General features: G+C 56.6%; 1 protein-coding gene across 6 annotated transcripts; it reads left to right on the forward strand.

Annotated features, from left to right (window-relative positions):
• The first annotated feature begins 248 nt into the window (after positions 1-248).
• On the forward strand, positions 249-17,792 carry Ccdc102a (coiled-coil domain containing 102A). 6 transcript variants are annotated; one of them, XM_074055946.1, is made up of 10 exons: positions 316-336; positions 5,939-6,211; positions 6,411-7,141; positions 8,528-8,754; positions 9,946-10,054; positions 12,168-12,284; positions 12,600-12,809; positions 14,228-14,398; positions 15,118-15,221; positions 17,298-17,792. In XM_074055946.1, exons 3-10 carry the CDS (start codon positions 6,560-6,562, stop codon positions 17,425-17,427), a joined length of 1,650 nt encoding a protein of 549 aa, XP_073912047.1. In that variant the 5' UTR covers positions 316-336; positions 5,939-6,211; positions 6,411-6,559; the 3' UTR covers positions 17,428-17,792. The 6 variants fall into 6 exon arrangements, with proteins under 6 accessions (XP_020020154.1, XP_073912047.1, XP_073912045.1 ...); XM_074055944.1 differs by lacking the exons at positions 316-336; positions 5,939-6,211 and adding exons at positions 2,923-3,355; positions 4,559-4,636; XM_074055945.1 differs by lacking the exon at positions 316-336 and adding an exon at positions 4,553-4,636.
• Positions 17,793-19,430: the final 1,638 nt, after the last annotated feature.

Consider the following 19,430-nt stretch of genomic DNA (forward strand, 5'->3'; position numbering starts at 1 on the left):
AGGCCCGCGGGTCCCCAACCCTGCTCTCGATCCCCCCACGACGGTGGGACCCCCGCGGGGTCCGGCCCGCGCTCCAGCAGAGCCCCGCGCCCCGAAGTCAGACTTTGTCCCCAGCGCAGCCACTCGGCGGGGCCGGGGTCGCGGCGGGGCCGCGCTCGCGCTCGCTCCGGGGGCCCCGCGCCCCCGCCCGCCGGCTCCCCCATCCCCTCCCCCGGCGGGAGGAGGAGACTCGGCGGCCCTCCCTCGGCCCTCCCGGCGGCGGCCCAGCCCGCACCGTGCCCGCCCCACCCAGCCGCAGCGGCTCGGACGTCCGGAGTCCCTCGGCCCTGGCCAGAGGTGAGCGCGGCGGCGGGGCGGGAAGCCACCACGGCCAGAGACTCGCTCAGGCCGCGAACGTCCTCCGGGAGGGAAGGGGGTTAAAGGTGGGGGGCGTGCTGGAGGCGAGGGGAGGAGCGGGCGCGTCCGCAGCAGCCCCCAAACTTGGAGCAGAACTTTCTCGCCCCCTTCCCGGGCTCCCCCAGCTCCCGGGGCGCGGGCCTCCGCTGGGGAGGGGCTGCTGGGGCTGTGGGGGAGGGGGCCGCCTACGGAATAACGCGGGCCGGGGCCGGCCGGGAGGGGGCGGCGGGCGGGGGCGGAATGTGGAACTCTCCCGGGGGACCCAACGTGGTCACCATGGCGAGTGCAGGATGGACAGGCCGAACTGGCCAATCACAGCACGGTGCCTCCCTCAGGCCCGCGGCGGCTGCCAATGGGGGCCGCGTACTGGGGGTGGGCGGGACCGTGCCGGCCGGAGGCCCCGCCACCCACCGCTAGGGGGAGTGGGGCAGCTCGCAGGGCTGAAGCAGCAGAAGAGGGGGCGTCTAGGTGGGGACTTAGCCTGGTCAGGGACAAGGGAAGCAGAAAAGTAACTTCTGGATGGAGTTGGGGCAGGTGGAGAGGCGGCTCGGTGGGCCTCAGGTGTCCATCTTTTTGGGGTAGTGTGGAAAGGTGATGTCGGCAAGCCCCAGGTGCAACTTTGTTTTCTCTTAAGTAGGAATAATTACCCCCATCCTATCCTCTCTGCAGAGCGTTTGTGGGAAGTGGACTGTTTCAGGTTGACACAAAGTCTGCCCACCTGCTGGACAGAGCTTTTAGGAATGTTACTGCCTCTCTATATGTAGGAAAACTGAAGTCCAGAGAGGCCAGGGACCTTACATATCGCAGGGCATATCAATGACATCATTGGAATTAGTGGGACGTCTATTGTACAGAGGTAAAGTGTTCTAGGAGTTACTTTGGGACTTGGGTCCCCCCACCCCATGAAGGCGTCCCCCCTCCGCATCGCAGCTATACTTGTCCACTAGGCCTGGTATCTGAGGACCCCATCCAGGTGCTCCCATGGACATCGTGCCCTTCGTGACCCAGGAGAGGAAGCATCCAATGCCATTACTCTAGTTCCCTGTCCTGCCTTTACTGCTGATTCACTGTGTGGAGCACAGAAGTAGCTGCCCCTCTGGGCCTTAGTTGATCCAGCTGTATGAGAAGTTAGAAGGACCGCGCGATAGAGCACTTGCCTAGCATGTGCAAGGCCTTGGGTTCCATCCCCAGCATTGGAAGGAATTGGAATCTGTGACCTGGAATATCTTTGGGGCTGCTCAGTGTGAGATGAGGGTGCCTGGAAACAGGCTAGGTGCAGCCTGGAGACCTTGACACTCTCCCACCCTCCCAGTTCTCTCCTGGAGGTCCAGCAGCTAGAACCAGGGAAGCAGGTCAGAGGGACAGGTGCCCACAATCTGTGGGCTGACCAGCCTTGGGCCCTGCACTTATCCAATCAGGCTGTCCTCTGCGGTTTCCTGCTGGGCTCTGCTCCCTGCCCGCATCCAGGCCTGTGGCCATGGGCTTGTCCCAGAGTCCTACCTGAAAGATTCTGGGAGGACAGAATGAGGGGCTCTGAGCTGAGGGAAGGGGTCCTGGCTTCTGAGCCCTCAGTTCCCTCAGCTGGCTCCCATCCAACATTGCTCACTCCTCTGGATATTAAAAGACACTTACAAACATACTGAGGGCAAAACACAAGGATGTCTCCCTTGAATCAGTTAGGCTTCCTCAGGCAAGCAGCCAGACCTCTAACTGACCTTGACCACAAATGGCCTCAGACACCTACCTGTCTCAGAGCTGGGTGGAAAACTGACTTCTGATCCTTAAGAAAGCTCAACCCTCCCAAGCTCTCCTGGTCACATGGGGACCCCCTGACAGTAGCCTGTGTCCGTCTTCCATCCATCAGCCCAGAAGTGTTTGCACTGTATGCTGCATGCTGGGTCATGTGCTGACACCAGCAAGACCAGGATGCTCTTAGGGCCTTCACAGTGGGCACTGCTGAGAAACTAGGTGTCTGGTGCTTTGGGAGAACTGGCCTGCTATACACAGAGGTTAGGGAAGGCGTCTCAGGGGAGGAGATTCTGCCTAGGGGTTTTGAAGGATGTGTAGGAATTTGCAGGTGGAGAAAGAGAGGGAGAGACACTCTACACAGGTCTGTGAACAAAAAGAGCCTCTGGTCACTTTCTGTGGGCAGGGTGAGGAGGCTGTAGACTGTATGGAATGTGAAATCAAAGCAGCCTTGTTCCTGTCCTAGGGCAGGCAGCTATGGGGTTCAGGACCTCTGAGTCCCACTCAGCTCTGCTGCCCAGCCAAAAGTATGAAAGATCCAAGTTCAGCTTTCTTTTCTCTCCATTCCACCAGCTAGCTTTAAGCAGCTACTATACGCAGGGCACAACTGTCGCTCCTGTGCTGTAAGACAGAGGGCAGCTGGCCAGGTCTGGCTGTGGAGGCTGTAGGGTTGTGTTCCACGGGTGGGGGATGGGGCAGGGGCCATTGAGGCACTTCCTGGAAATGGTGGCACCTGAGCTGGAAGGATGAGGGCTCATAGTCTGGGAGGGGGCATTCTGAATGAAGGGGGTCACCCTCAAGAGCAAGCCAACTCAACAGCAGGAACAGATGTCTGATAGCCAGCTGTGGTTGGGTACATCTCTAATCCCATACTTGGAGGCTGAAGCAGGAGGATGTACAGTTCAAGGCCAGTTTGAGTCATGTAGTGAGACCCTGTCTCAGAAAACAAAAAGGAGGAAGTGTTTGGTTAACTCTGTGGCAGTAAGGAGGGGAGGGTGGAAAGGGGAGGCTCCCCAGGACGTAGATCAGCAGGTCCCACCCTGACCTTTCCTTGGGGGAATCAGGAAGCCACCCCCCACACACACATGCACCCCACAGGAAGAAGGCATGAGTCTGATGGGCAAGGGGTTAGGTACGGAAGCCTGGCTCTACAGTGAGCCAGGCCTGTGTGCCAGTTACCAGGGCTGTGTGTGAGCGTACTCAAGTGTGTCACGTGAGTAGGGAGGAGTAGGGGGGGAGTGGGGGATGTGTTGCTAGGCAGGGGCTGTCTGCACGGGTGTACAGGATTCCTGGTATGCTGGCGGCGGGTGAACATCTGCAGAAAGCCAGCCTGAAAACTCCTACCCCTTCCCCTACAGCTCCCACTGCGCCTTTCCTACCCCTTACCCCCACCAGAGGGCTGACTCTGGAGCCCCCACCCCTGCCTTCAGTGTGGGTGCCTGGAAGCCATTAGGGCCCGTGTGGTGCCTGCTCTACCCCTGCAGTACAGGCTTGGGATTCCTGGAAAGAGCCAGTGCCCCCTTCCAACCTAGCTCCACGCCAGGCCTGGCAGCTCCCAGAGGCGAGTGTGTGGCGAGTGTGTGGCAGCAGCCTCCCTGCTACACTCTTACTTTAGGGGCTGGAAGAAAGCCACGGAAGCTCTGCAGTGGCGGGGCTCAGACTGGGACTACTGGGCTGGCATTCGGGTTTCCTGCTTTCCCCCCTCCCCCTCCTCTCTAGGCTCTGGGTCATATTGCTTCTCTTTTCCAAGAGCTTCTCCCTGTGGAGCTGGGCCAGGAAAGTGGGGCGCGGAGTAGCGCGAGTGTGTACGTGTGCATGTGCGTGTGTGTGTATCCGCTTCTCTGAGAGGCTGAGTATAAATCTTCATGTCTTTGGGCCCATCTGCAGCGTGCAGTGCCTGTGTACAGGTGTGTCCATGTCTGCAGACGTGGAGCCTCTCCTGCATCTGAGCAGCTGGGGAAGGGGGTGCGAGTCCATCTCTGACTGTGTGGGATTACATGTGTGCCTGCAGGTGTGTCTGTGTGTGCATGGATGTCTGGATGCTTGTGGACTTCAAGGCTGCCACCTTGTTGCAGAGGAAGAGACCACTGGGTCACAGAGGGCATCTGCCAGGGATCCCTTGGGTTGTTGGGGGGGGGTGTGTGGAACTGAAGCCTGATCTGTCCACATCTGTCCACACAGGCGTTGTGGGGGTAGGGAATGTATGTGTCTGTGTATGGAAATATGGGAAGGCAACACTGAATACTCACGCACCCCAGACTTGGAGCCCTGAAGTGCCACTCCCAGCTGCATACCTACTGAGTACCCCTCTGGGGGATGGGGCTGAGGAACTGTGTTTTAGGCAAGTGTCCAGGTGAACTTGAAGCACCCCCTGATAAAGACATGCTGGAGTCCCTCACCTGCCCCCATTCCACAGGTGCAGAACCTGAGGCCCAGAAAGGCCCTGTGGCTTATGTGAGGTTGGTGGTGGAGCTGGGCCTACAATGCATGTCTGGTAAGGGCACAAAAGAACTAGAGAAAGGTAGGGCCTTCGATTAAGACCCAGGAGTGGGAGCTGGATAGGGGACAGGGCCACACACAGGGTACTATGGCTCCTTTGGGCTGGAGATTGTTGGAGTTGGATTCCTAGAGGGAGTGAGCTTGGAATTGATGCTAGAGTCCCAGCTGTGGTAATGAGCAAGGGCACAGTCAGGTTTGCATTTTTAAAAACTCACTCTGACTGCTGCTGCTGCTGCTGCTGCTGCTGCTGAGACTGAATTTGAAGGAGGCCAAAGTGCTTGAGAGATGGCTCGGGTGGGGGCTGGGCAGGGGAAGGAGAAGGCTACCCAGGACTAAGACAATGAGCTGGGAGCCATCAGGGAACAGGAGCAGGAACAATGGTGTCCAGAACTGGAGAGCACTGGAAGCCATCTGACATGAATGGCAGGTGAGGGAGTGATGGTAGAGAATGTGGGCCATCTGCCTGAGCCTTGAAAGGAAAGAGAGGAGGAGAGGGGAGAGTGCCAGGCAGGAAGGCCCCTGAAAGGATGACATCATTGGCAGGGGTGGGACGAGGGCCTGCACCCAAGCAAGGAGAGCCCTGTGCTCTCTCAAGTAGAGGGGAGGGGACCACAGGGCTTGATAGCTTCCCTTTTCACTTTAGATCACCTGCAGACTCTGAGGGGTTTAGAGATTGGGAAAGGGTGGGTGAAGGGGGACAGGTAGCCAATGGCTCCCTCTGAAGTGCCTGGAGTCCCACCAACAACAATGGTCACTGGGAAGGGGTGGGTCTTTGAGGTAGGTGTGAAGATTTGTGGACCAGACAAGGAGGGGTGTGATGTCCTGGGGGCCGGCTAGTAGCTGTCAGCTACTAGAGCCTAGAGCAGGTTGGGGACAGAGAGGACAGATATCTTGTTTATTTTAAAGGGAGGTGTGGCCCATGAATGGCAGAGCCATGGGTGTGGGGAGGCTGAGGTGACATGCAAGCCAGAGGGAGAGAGAGATGTCTGCAGGGATGACAGTGCTGAGGTGTCAGGGAGGAGTGGCTCTGGCAGAGGAGGGCAGGGAACCTCCCACCTTCCCAGTTCCCTGCCATCTGTGACATTGGTCTGGTTCCATCGTGTCACAGGTATGTCCATTTAGTCAGCAAATCCTCACCACTGTTTGCATTTTGAGTCGTGGATATTGTAACCAGTGATAATTCTCTCACCTCAAGACTGAGAGGAATAAAGGAGGTTTCTCAAATAAAGCCCTGGTCTATAGTCAGAAATGTCATTGTCATAAGTGTTGGGAGTAAACTAGTGTCCAAAACCCACAGGTGCAGTCCTGAGCAAACTCACAGCCTGGGACTACATGGGGAGTGGACATGGATAAATGGTTGGTAAGCATAGTGAGGAGGAAGGGCAGGAGTCTCAGAGGGCTTCTAGGAGGTGGTGATATCTCATGAGTTGCAGAGATGGCCGGTGTAGGAAAAGGCAGGGAGAGGTCGCCTGGCAACACGCTGGTGATCCCTCAAGGTTTGGTGTGGATGTGACGTCTACATATTCAACCAGTGGACCGGCACAGTGAAGATCAAAGACAGCAAATCAAGGTTTCAGATCAGTCCCTGGCTAGGCTGAGGGATGAGGGGATTAGAGGGGGGTCGGCCTTTGTTCGTGGGTTCCGCCTACCTCGCAGGTGATGCCCTGGAACACACCTCCCTCCTCCACCTGTGCCCACTGCCCGCCCACATACACCTGATCTTAATGGAACGTGGGTGGGCAAAGCCTAATGGTTGTATTCTCCCACAGGTCCAAGGCGGCATCCCCCACCCTGTGGCCTGGAGAACAGTGGGTCGTGGCGGTCATCATGCACAGTGGTATCCTGTCCACCTAGCATCCCCTGTTCCCCCTCTGAGCCCGGCCTCAAGTTCCAGCCCAAGGCCCGCCCCAGCCACACCATGAGCCACGGGCCGAGCCCCCGGCTGATCGAGTCCCCACAGTTGTCCAAGGGCAGCCTCCTGACCATCCTGGGCAGCCCGTCGCCCGAGCGCATGGGGCCGGCCGACTCGCTGCCGCCCACGCCGTCCAGCGGCACCCCCTCGCCTGGGCCGCCGCCGGCGCTCGCCTTGCCGCCGGTGCCCGCGCTGCTGGCCGACGGGGACTGGGAGAGCCGCGAGGAGCTGCGGCTGCGGGAGCTGGAGGAGGCGCGCGCGCGGGCGGCGCAGATGGAGAAGACCATGCGCTGGTGGTCGGACTGCACGGCCAACTGGCGCGAGAAGTGGAGCAAGGTGCGCGCCGAGCGCAACCGCGCGCGCGAGGAGGTGCGCCAGCTGCGCCAGCGCCTCGACGCGCTCACCAAGGAGCTGGCGGGCGCGCGGCGCGAGCGCCAGGAGGCGCAGGGCGAGTGCGAGGCGCGGGGCCGCGAGCTGGCGCGGCTGCGGGGCGCCGCTGACAAGACGCACGACGGCCGGGAACCGGATCCCGAGCGGGAGCACGAGCCGGTGCGCGACGTCGGGTCAGAGAGGCCTCCGGGCAGCCAGGTGCAAAGCGGGGCTACAGATGTGGGTTTGGGAGGAGGCCAGTGTGCTGCGCCCCGCCCCCGTAGGGACACAGATCAGCTCCCCTCCCCAGACCCCCAAGATGGATAATCCCAGATTCTGGACCCTCCACTGCCACGCCTGAGAAGTCAACACAACCAAGAAATTGTTCCCTTTGAGCAGGAGAGGGATGCAGTGACTTGCCTGGAAGTTATGGGATTAGTAGCAGAGCTGAATCCATTCATTCTCTGAACTTGACTTTGGGGGCAAATTCACCAGGGCAGAGGGCCTGGTGAGTCTGGGGATGGCAGTAGGGGCCCATCACTCAGTAGGAGCCTCCACCTGCTCATCCTGCCAGTGCACTATGTAGTTAACCCCCACAGCAGCCCACCAAACCCAGATCTAAGCCGGTGACTACAGCTGCTGGGTTTGTACCTGGGCAGTCTGGCTTCAGAGCCAGACGAGTATGGCTGGGGCATTAATGGTGGGTACGAAGGCTGCCCATCCTGAACCAGCAGGCCTCTCACTAGAAGGCCACCTGGGGCAGGAGGCTCATCTCCCCAGCTCCATCCACAGGCAGGCCAGCTTCTCCTCTCCAGCCCTGTCCCCTGCCTGTGGACACTGCTGCCTCCTGGTGGCTGAGCCCCACTGTGAGGGGTCTGGGTAGTGTTTGGAGGTGTCCCCTACACCTGTTGGGGACTTCCAGCTCCTGTCCTCATGGCCTGTTATCACAGTCTGGGAACCCACAAGTACTGTGGGCAATACTTGCAGTCAGAGTTTCCACACCAGTCCAGCCACTCTGTGCTCTGCCACCCAGATCCAGTTCCCTCTTTCCCTGTTTCCCCATTTGTGAGATGGGGCTTTGGACCAGATAGCATCCAAGGTCCCCACTAAACAATCTGAGACAGCAAAAGGAAAGGAGGTCAGTCCTCCAAATGTCATCCATCTCCCTGCACCTCAATGTTTGCCCCCTAATAAGTCAGATCATGGAGCTAGAGTTCCTTTTGAGGGAATTGTCTTCAGTCACAGTAGGATCCCTGCTTCGGTATCCATTCCAACCAGTCCCATCAAGGTTTGCATACTTGCAATGACAGGGAGCTCACCCCTTTCCTGGATACATGAAACTCTGGTGGCTGATTGTGCAGTTCCAGGAGATAAAGGGGAAGACCCAGAGAATGGTGTGTTCCCCCAGCCCCAGAGATGGAGGAGGCAGCCGCAAAAGACGAAACTAGGGCCCAGCAGCCTAGAGTCTAGAGTCTCTCTTGTGACTTGCCCCAGGGCAGCCAGACCAGAGCCTGGAAGAGGCCATGAGAAAGACTGCCTGGGGAGGGCCTGGTGGCCAGGGGTGGCCAGGGGTGGCCAGGTGCAGCTTCACCTTGATCCCCACAGGAGCTGGACCTGGTGGAGAGCTTGCTGAAGAGCAGGCCAGAGGAGCCCGAGGGCTGTTGGGAGGCATGCAGCATGGCAGCCGGGGGCCCGAGGAGCAGCTCAGGCCGCCAAGATCGCAGCCGGCTACCCTGGGAGGACACAGCTGCCACCGAAGAGGACACCTCCAAGCTGACTGCCCTGCGGCTGCGGCTGGACGAGTCCCAGAAGGTGCTGCTCAAGGAGCGAGAGTGAGTCTCGAGGGGCAGGTGTGGGCTGGGGTACTCCCAGAATCCCAGAATGAAATCCGTGTCTCAGAATGTGAGACCCACAAGGTGCTATTGAGGCAGAAGTCTTGGTTTAGAGCAGTGGTGTTCCAGCCGAGGACTGAAAGCAGGATTTTATTCATTCTAATGAGTGTGAGGCATCTGCACAGGCCAATCACTGTGCTCAGCCCTGAGCCAGACTGGGGGGCCAGTCCTGAGGGCCAAGGTGAAGCAGGGAGGAAGTTGGGGGATTGGGTTGTAGGCAGGTGAGTGTGTGAATGAGACTGGGGTAGAGAGACAGGCAGTATTAAGAGCCAGGAGCCTGAGCCAGCGAAGTTCAGAAGTTGGCTGGGGGAAGGGGGAAGCAAGGGAGATGGAGAATGGAGCCAGTTCCAGTTCTGGGGAAGAGGACCAGAGAAAAGGTGTTTCACAGAGGACAGAGTGGTCAGCTAGCCCTGTAAAGAGGACTGAGTGCTGGCCATTGCCTTCAGGACATGAAGGTCATTTTGATCAGGGCAGTTAGAGGACCCAAGCCTGATGCTAATGAATACTCAGCCACTCTGCTGTCCAGAAAATAAATATGTAAATTGCACACTCCATCTACACACAGGATTCTTCACACGTGGAGTTCTCTTTTTTTGTGGTACTGGGGCTTGAACTCAGGGCCTTCACCTTGAGCTGTTCCACCAGTCCTATTTTTGTGAAGGGTTTTTCGAGATAGGGTCTCTTGAAACTATTTTCCTGGGCTAGCTTCCAACTGCCATCCTCCTGATCTCTGCCTCCTGCATAGCGAGGATTACAAGTGGTAGCCACCGGCGCCCGCTCACGTGAGTTCTTGTCCAGCATGCTCAAAGTCAAGATAATGCCATCAAGAAGATGAAGGTCAGGGTGACACGTTCACAGGTGTCATTGCTTTTGTGGTCAAGGAATGCCAAAGATGGGCAGCCAGCCAGCAGAAACTGGGGAGAGGCAGGGGCAGGTTCTTTGTCACAGCCCCAGGCGGAGCCACCCTGCCAGCACTTGACCTTGACATTGACCTCCTAGCTTCCAAGACTGTGAGAGAATACATGTCTGCTGTTTAAAATTTAAAAAGTCAAGCTAATACACTAACTGAAATATCAAGTAGAAATGAGAGTGAGTTGTGATAACACATGTATTGGCCTGTTCCTTCCCCAGGGACAAGCTGGCACTGAGTAGGAGCATTGAGAAGCTGGAGGCAGAGCTCAGCCAGTGGAAGATCAAGTATGAGGAGCTGAACAAGACCAAGCAGGAGATGCTTAAGCAAGTGAGTCTGGAGACGAGAGCAGCTTCCTGGAGGCAGCAGTCGCACACTGTTGAATTCTAGCAGTGGGGATGAGAAAGTGGGATTCATTCACTGAACGGCTACTCTGAGCACTAGGGATGGCGGGATGGCTGCAGGCCAGGGCACAGAGACAAAGTGACCAGGAACTTAAAATCATGAGTGGTAAAGAGTAGAAGCAATATGAGAGAGATGGGGTGGGGCCCAGGAAGGGCCTGTATAAGAAGGTGATGTTTGAGGCAAGACCTAAAGGAGGGTAGAAGAAGTCACCCTTGAGAAGACACGAGAACCAGGTGTTCACCGAAAACGCAAAGGTCCTGAGGCAGGTGAAAGCCTAGTGTGTACTGGACTTAAAAGAAAACCAGTGTGGCTGGAGAGTCCTAAGTGAGAGGTGAGGCCACAGCGGCAGATTTCACAGGGCACGTGAGTGGAACGGAGGAGTCAGATGGGACATCATTGACCGCCTAGTGTGTGCCAGACGTCATTGAAGCCTCGTGGCAGTCAAGGGGGTTTGGGTCTCACACCTCCAGCTTACAGATGAGGAAATGGGGGAGCCCACTGTTGCAGTAGCCGGGCTCTGGGCAGACTGGGCTGTCATCTGTCTCCTGCACCAGCCCAAGTGACCATCAGGGGGCGTAGCCACCCAGGGAAAGCCAAGCTGGGCTGGGTTTCCAGATGTAGAAAACCACAGCCCTCAGCACCTGAAACTTGGCCCTATAAGAGACTGGAGCCTGGTCTTCCTTTAGGATTTCTTAGGGAACTCCTAAAAGACAGTCCCAGGGCTCAGCCCCATCCGTCTGTCTGTCCATCATCTTTGGGGATTAGATCCTGGAACCTAGCTCTTTCAACTTTTCAAATGTGAAGTATGGCTGTTGAAGAAAAGTGAGTGAACTGTGAATGTGCACCATAGTAGGAAATTCTCCCTTTTGTGTTTGGCATCTTTTCTCAGCTTGCATTTTTCAGACTCACCCCTGTGATGTGGAGCCTGTTGGGTTTGCCACTGTGCAGCAGGGAAGTGTATCATTTTAAAAGCACTCTGAGTAGTTCTGCACCCCTCCTACAGCTCAGTGTGTGTGTGTATTGAGGGCTCTTGGACCAGGGCCATGCAGGGATACGAAGGTGGAAGACAGACAAGCCTCTGTCCTCTGGCTTGCATTCCAGTAGGCAGTGAGATGAGGAAACCCCCTCCTCTAGGCAAGGTGGGAAGGAGTGGCCTTCCTAGGAGGGGGTGTTTGGGCCAGAGCCTGAGGATAAGAACAGTCAATCCTGCAAAATACCTCAGAGCATTCCAGGCGAGGAGACCACATATGCAAAGGCCCTGCAGTGGGCAGGAACTTGGCATGTGGGAGGAATAGAAAGCCACCCATCGCCTGAACACAGTGGACTAGCGGGAAGGAGGTAACTGAGGTTGAGGAAAAGCGCATAGGAATCTGATTGTACAGGGTTTGTGAGACCACAGGATTTGGATTTTAGCCCAAGAGGGCAGAAGAGTATGTGATTGAATTTACCTTTTATCAACGCTAACTCTTTTTTGTTGTTGTTTTTTGGTGGGGGGCAGTTTTGCGGCTGAACTCAGAGTCTTGTACTTGCTAGGTGGGAGCTCTACCACTTGAGCCACACTTTCAGCTCTTTTTGCTTTAGTTATTTTATAGGTAGGGTCTCTCATTTTTGCTCCACTGGCCTGGACTGAGATCCTTCCATCTCTGCCTCTCATGTGGCTGGGATGACACCACATCCAGCTTGTTCTTTGAGATGGTAGTCTTGCTACCTTGATCCTTCCTATCTGTGCCTCCTGAGTAGCTGGGATTACAGGGATATACTACTGTACCTGGTTTAAAAGCTAACTCTTTCCTATGGTGGAAAACAGGCTGACAGAAGTCATGAACAGACACTCAGAGGCCAAGTGATGGGGAGGTGGGCAGCGAGAGGTGTGGGAGGCATAGAGTGTTCAGGTTCAGGGTCTCTTCTGGGTTCCTTGTGCCTCATTTGGGCGCTACCTTGGGCTCCTGCCCAGCACTCCTGCCCCACCCCCAGAGCTGGTTAACCAGGTTAAGTCCTGGTGGTCCTCATGTCATCATGCTAGGCATTGTCTTTGCAGCTCAGTATCCTGAAGGAGGCACACCAGGACGAGCTGGGCCGCATGTCTGAAGACCTTGAGGATGAGCTGGGTGCACGGTCCAGCATGGACAGGAAGATGGCTGAGCTGAGGGGCGAGGTGAGGCAGCTGGGAGGACCCTGGGAGGCCTGGTGCTTGGGGGTCCAGGAGCTGCATCAACAGGTCACTAGGAAAAAGGCAAGAGCCAGGGCTGTGTTCTGAGGGGGCATCCAGTCTGCAGGAGGTGCCCCCTCCCACCCAGAGACTAGAAGCACCCCACGTCCTTCCCACTGTGAAAGAAGCCCAGCCTAATTATGGCTGCTACAGCTGGATCTGCTTCCTGGAGCCATTTTTGGCTCTGGGAGGTAGGGGTCGTCCAGCTTGGCCCTCTGTGCCCATCCCCCAGGAATCTCACTGTGTCCTGTCCTATTGCAGATGGAGCGACTGCAGGCCGAGAATGCTGCCGAGTGGGGCCGCCGGGAGAGGCTGGAGACCGAGAAGCTGGGCCTGGAGCGGGAGAACAAGAAGTTGCGGGCACAGGTCGGGGACCTGGAGGAGGCGCTGGCCCGACGGCGACGGCAGACGGCCAGCGCCCTGGACTGCGACCTGCGGACCAGCCAGGCCGCACTGTTCGAAAAGAACAAGGTGGGGCCAGGGATTGAAGTGGCCAGGGCCTCCGTTCAACTGAGCAGTGCACCTACTATATACCCAGCCTGTTGATAAATTTGGTCCATTACAGCCTCTCTGGCCCAAAAATCTGAAATCCGAAATGCTCCAAAATCCAAAACTTTGAGCACCAATGTGATGCCCACATCTGCCATGTAACAGGTCCCAGTCAAAACGCGGGCGCACTAAAAATACTGCACGAGATTCCTTCAGGCTCTGCGTGTTATTCAAGAAAAGTGAGCAAATCACTTTTGAAAAGTATGTGTGAAATATATATGAATTTTGTGTGCAGATGGGAGTCCCATTCCTAAGACATCTCATTATATACATGCAGATATTCCAATGTCCTAGAAAATTTGAAACCAAATACACTTCTAGTCCCAAGCATCTTGGGTAAAAGATACTCACCTTGCTGCACTTCCTGAGCACGCACTGGATGCTAGATGGGTTGTAATTACAGCAGCTGTATTTATTTATCAAGAACCTCCTGGGTGCATGAGGGCACAGCAGTGAACAAGCCAATGTGCTGCCCCTCTGTGGAGCTGATGGCTAGCGGGGGTGCAGACATTGCTTTTGATCACAAAAGCTCATATTGACTGCACAGTCCATGGTTGTGGTAGGAAGAAGGGACCTGGCTTAGGCCCGGGGTCTTGGGAAGGCCTCCTGGAGGCAATGGTGTTTGAGCTGAGGTCTCCAGGAAAAGCAGAAGTTAATTGGTGGTGAACTGACTTTGCGGGGGGTGGGGGCAAAGACTGGGAAATGGCATAAGTAAGCGTCCCATGGGGAGAGGGTGAAGAGGGTCAGAAGAACAAGAAGGTCTATGTGACTGGAGGGACTGGGGTAGAGGAGGCAGGGGCCGTGGCCTCATTGGGAGAGCTTTACCAGAGGGGAGACCACTGCCATTGCCTGGGCAACAGGGATGATGGAGACCTGGACCCGGAGATGAAACAGTGGATTCAGGAGACCCGTCCCCATTTGACAGATGGGGACACTGAGAAGCCCAGAGCTTAGTCAGGGAGTGGGGAAGCAGTAGCATCTGCTTTGCCAGCCACTCGGACCTCTGATCTCTTCCTCTGACACCCACTTCTTGGCCTAGTTCACCCCAGACCAAAGCTTAATGCCCGGCTTCAACGCTGAAGCCTCCAGGCCCATCCCTCCCCCAGATCCTGACCCACAGCCTCGGCCTGCGGGATGTTTCCACACATCGTGCAGTTACACTTCCAAGTGGAGCCCCCAGTCCACCACGCCTTCTTTATTACCCCAGCCTTCTCGCCTTTCCTCTGGCACGTCTAGGCCCCAGGTTCCCACACAGCAGATGGGGAGACCCTGTGGAGAAGACACCAGCCAGCCCGCAGCACCACCCGGTGCCTGTGTGACCCTGCCTCCCCCATCCCCAGGAGCTGGCCGACCTGAAGCACGTACACGGCAAGCTGAAGAAGCAGTTCCAGGAGAAGGTGGCAGAGCTGGTGCATGCCAACCGGCGGGTGGAGCAGCACGAGGCGGAGGTGAAGAAGCTGCGGCTGCGGGTGGAGGAGCTCAAGAAGGAGCTGGCCCAAGCTGAGGACGAGGCTAGTACCCGCAGCCCGGGAGGAGGGCAGCCCACAGGATCACCTGTGCCACTCTGTGCCAGGGCCTGATGCCTGGCACAAGCCAGATGCTCAGGAGGCACCCAAGGCAGTGAGCAGGCGGGTGACGGGTGGGTGAGAAAGAAACGGTGAATGAGTGGGTGAGTGGGTGAGTGGATGTGTGGGCATGGCTGAGTGGAAGTTCAGAAGGAGGACTCCATAGATGGATGGACAGGTGGATGGAGGACTATGTGGACAGGTGGATGGGAGGGAGGATGATGGATGAGATATAGCAACAGACATCTACTGGCTAGGGGAAGGCTGGGTGGATGATTGTGTGCAAACAGACAGATGGCTTGTGGGTAGACAGTAGACAGATGGATGGACAAGCGGCTGCATGAGTGCGTGGAGGAATGAGTGGGCCAGGGAAGGAAGGAGAATGAAGACAGGTAAGTCTGGAGCATGTGGCCCGGCAGGTGCTGAGGGCCAGGTGGGTATCTCTATGGGCAGATGGATGGCTGATCGGCAGTTTAGGCTATGGAGGGTAGGGGCAGCAAGAGTGGAGAACAGGGGTGAGCACTTCACACTCCTGGAGGAGGTGGCACTGGGGCCAGGCCTCAGGAGCACATGCTGTCCTCCCACAGTGGACCAGGGGAGCTGGTTGGGCCAGGGCTGCCCCCACCCAAGGTAACCCTCATGCCTTTGGGCTCACTCACCCACAGTTGGATGAAGCCCACAACCAGGCGCGGAAGCTGCAGCGGTCACTGGACGAGCAGACAGAGCAGAGCGAGAACCTACAGGTGCAGCTGGAGCACCTGCAGTCCAGGTAGGCCTCCCGGGGTGGGCTGTGGGGGAGGGGACCATGCCTGGCCCAGGCAGGCAGAGGATCCAGGACTGGGGCTGGAGCCCCCAAGAGGGCCAGAGGGGAACACCAAGAAGGAGGAGATCCTGGGGCCAGAATCCTGTTCCCTCTGGGCAGGAAGAATCAGGGCCAGGAAACCAGGAGGGGGTCGGTGCAGGAAGCCAGCCCAGCTGGGGGCCCTGGAATTGTCTCTATCTGGTGGGTGTAGTAAGGACCGGAAGGGCCAGCAAGGTCAGACTAAGGCTGGAGACAGTGGGTGGGGCCAGTGTGGCTGGGAAAAGAGCAAGTAGCCCCTGACGTTGCAGGACAGCAGGGCTCTGAAGATCTGGAGGACAGGGAGTGACAGAGGGTCCCTGCCATGGCAGGCCAAGCCATCAGCTGCCCACAGGACCTGTCAGTCCCTGTGGCAGGTCTGAGGGTCTCTGGTAGGCTCATCTGGCCCGCTCGCCTCTCCCTGCCCCACACCATTGTCTCTGAGTTGTGTGAATCAAGTCTTCTCCCTGCCCCTCCCCTGACATCAGGAAATGTCAGAGTTCACATTCAGTCCCTCCCTGGAAGCCGCAGGGGCAGCAGGGCCACAGCACTGACCACGCCCTCACCTGCCTCCTCTTGTCTATGGAGCAGAAGGCCCTGGGCTCTGCAGCCCAGCTGCCTGCGAGGGTCAGGAAAGCTGGGTGGTTGGGACGCTTCGCCTCCCTGGTCAGTTTTCCCTTCTGTACAGTTGGGAGGATGGTCGTAACTCTTACCTCTTGGTCATTGTGAGACTCAAACAAGCTGATTCATGTTGCTACAAGCACCTGGCACGATCAATGCTGAGTAATTGTCCACTGCTGCTGTAGTCACTACCACAGTCACTGCCAACCTGGGCAGGGGGCTTAGGTTTCAGTTAGATACCATGCCACAGAAACATGTACCATCTGTGAGCCAAAGAAAGGGAGAAAGCTTTCTTTCTAGGGGGCCTGGCAGACAAAGCCCAAGAGGGAAAGTCCTTTGGCAGCCACACAGCTGGAGGGGGGCCAGGCCGGATCACCCCTGGCATCGGTCCCCCATTCGTTGAACATGTACTAAGTGCTACTGTCTACTGAGGTCTAGTGACTAGGAGCATAGGCTCTGGAGCCAGAACAAACAGTGGTGTGTCATGGTCATCTGGGCCTCAGTTTTCCCATCTGCCTGTGGTGATGGCTGAAAAGTATTGTGCAGGGGCCCAGCCATAAGTCTTCAGTCGCCCTTGTTGTGGCCAGCTCTGCCCAGTGCAGTGGCCACCCACACCCCTCCAAAGGCCACTTGGTCTGGGCTTTCCCACAGTGTCAGCTGCATTCCTCAGGAGCCATAAACTCCCAAAATGGGCAGGCGCTCTGCTCAACCTCCCAAGCCTTCACCCGGGCCGCCTGGGCCACCCAGCTCTGCCGCTTTAATGTTCCCAGACAGCTCAGTAAATCACCTCACAGTAATGGAGCCCCACACCGGGCCCTCCCTGCCATGTTAATAATTCATGCCTTCCAGTAAGACGCACCAGCCGGGCAGCCGCTTTGCTGGGCTTTTGGGGAGACGTATTTCCTCCAACGCCTCTTCTGAGAGGCAAAGTTTCCCTGGGCCATTTCAACTTCGGGAATTTTAATGAGAGGAACTATGACTGACGATGTTCTCACTGATGGTGGGAATACAGGGGGCCCAGACCACCACCGCCACCAAACTCTCTTCCCTCTGCTCTTGGATCCCCATCTCAGCAGCATGACATGGAGCCAGCTATGTCACCTCTCTAAGCCCCCAGCCACTCCAAATCCTGTGCTACAGTTCAGAGCCCAGCCTCACGGTCTCTCCTCTGCGTGGCTTTGGGTCGTTCCTCAACCTCTTTGCCCAGTTTCCTTGTCCATAAATGGTGGTGACACTAGCACTTCCCCCATACAAGTGGAGGTACCACAGGTTGTCTGATCATGCATAAGGGATGGTATAGCACTGGCAGTGCAGCTGAAGCCGCATCATCAGAAAGCAGCAGAGCCAAGACTCCTGCTCTGAGGTCCTGTCACCCATGCCCCACAGGCTCCGCAGACAGCAGCAGAACGCCCCCCTCTTTGGGAAGATACGCAGTGCCCGCTTTGGCAACGAGGAGGCTGGGGATGGAGCCAGCGACCTGGATGAAGACGAAGACCTGCAAATCCAGGTGGCCTAGGGCCTCCAGGACTGGACAACTGCCCAGCCGCTCGAACTGACACAGAGGCCTCACTGCTGTGCTCACTGTGGGTCCACACCCTGCCCCCTGCCACAGACCACTTTCTTCTCTCCCTGGCCCTGGAGAGGGGAAGCCTGTTTGATATATATATTATATATATGCCTGGGGCTGCTCGCACCCATTTGGTTTATAAACACAGGACCACTGCTGCCCAGGCCAGGCAGCTCCGCCCACCCAGGACTTCATGCAGGGGTGAGGCCCCCACCTAGGCTGTCTCTCTAGGCCTTGGCAGCTTGACCAGAGCTGTTTATAATACAATGCAATGAACCTAGTCGTTTGTAATAAATGGAGTTCAAGTTCTCGAAGCAGAGTCCTGAAAGTGTGACAGATACGGGGATGGGATGTAGGGGGCTCAGCATCAGCCTGCACTGACACTGAACCAGAGCTCAAAATTGTTAAGTGATTTAATGAGTGAATGAATGTGAACAGAATGAATGACCATCTGAGCTGCTGAGGGGTCTGGTATCGCACTCCTGTCGAGGAAGGTGATAGTATATGTCCACTGAGGAAAAGAAGAGACTTCAGTTCCAGCACCTGGTAGACTCAGATCTCTGCTCTGTTCCTTATTGGCTGTGCGGCCTCAGGCAAGTTACTTGCCTTCTCTGACCCTCAGTTTCAATTAAGATGTCTCATAGAGCAGTCGGAGGATTATAGGAGCTCCTCTGGAACTCAGTGAAGTTATTATTAAAATACTTGGAGGTCTGCCCTGGAGAGAAGGGATTTGCCAGCTGGACACAGGTAAAGAAGTTCCAGTGAATTTACCCAGGGATAGAGTTCACAATAAATAATTAACCCTCTTGTTTTTTCCTTAGCCCTACTTGGGTAGTAAAATTACAGGTAATTTTATTTTCTAAACCTTCTGCATCAGGCAGATGTGTATTGAATGTGTAGGAATGGTTAGAGGAACTCGCCTGCCCTTGGTGAGCTGCTGTGGTTAGGTATTGTGAGCAGATAGTGAGTTCCCCATATCCAGGGGTGTACAAGGAAAGGCTGAGGCTCAGCCTGGCACGGAAGACAAATTCAGTTGATAAAGGGGCTATCTGCTGGGGTGGGCAGCTACGCTGAATGACTGGGACCAGGGGCACCTCAAGCCCAGCTGGGAGCCTGTAAATGGGGCCCTCATCCTGGTCCTCCCTGCCTGGCCTGACTAATGATGCTATTGGGTGGGTTTGCTGCTAGGTTGATGCCCCGAGTCTACTCCTAGGCTCCAGGAGGAAGGGGTAAGTGGGCGAGACCTCCTTGAGGGTCCCCCTGGAGGGCTTCTTCCCTGGGAGCCAATGTCTGTAGCAGAAACCATTTTCTCCTAGGGGTCTTTCTGTTTTCTCTCCCAAACAGGAAGTTGGCCCAAGAAAAGGCTGAAGGTGCTGCCCTTTGACCCACAGGAGCCAGACCTGTACTGACAGCAGCCCTTCCAGCCACTTCTCAGGACCTGGCAGTCCTAGATAAGAGCAGACCCGGCTAGGCCCCTAGACTCCCTGGCACCTCTGGAGAGATAGTGCTGAGCGAGGGCCTCATTTACGGCCCCCGTCTCCCTGCTGCCACCACTATGTGCTGAGGATGTCAGCCAGTGAGCAGTGGGCCTGGTCCCCCACCTCCGTGAGCACAGGAAGAGGAAGGCCCAGCTTGGTGACTCTGGGGCCTGGAATGTGTGCTGCATCCCCCCTCATGACCCTTCTGTGACTCTCTTTTTACCTTCAGCAAAAGTCACCCATGGTCATGGCCACAGCATTTGCCAACAGAACCATTAAGTTTGGCTCACGTGATGTGTTAAAAATCTTTAATGCATTGCTAATATTAGTCATGGGAAGTTTTCACATCAAAATGCTGGTTTCCCTCTCCTGAGACGTCAGCGCCTCTGACCACACTGGGCTCCTGCTCCCACGAGGCCACAACTTCCGGGCTGAGAGGCTGAGGGTGGCCGTGGTGCTCAGCAGTCTCCACCA

Source organism: Castor canadensis, chromosome 15, assembly GCF_047511655.1.
Source record: "Castor canadensis chromosome 15, mCasCan1.hap1v2, whole genome shotgun sequence".
Classification (NCBI taxonomy): domain Eukaryota; kingdom Metazoa; phylum Chordata; class Mammalia; order Rodentia; family Castoridae; genus Castor; species Castor canadensis.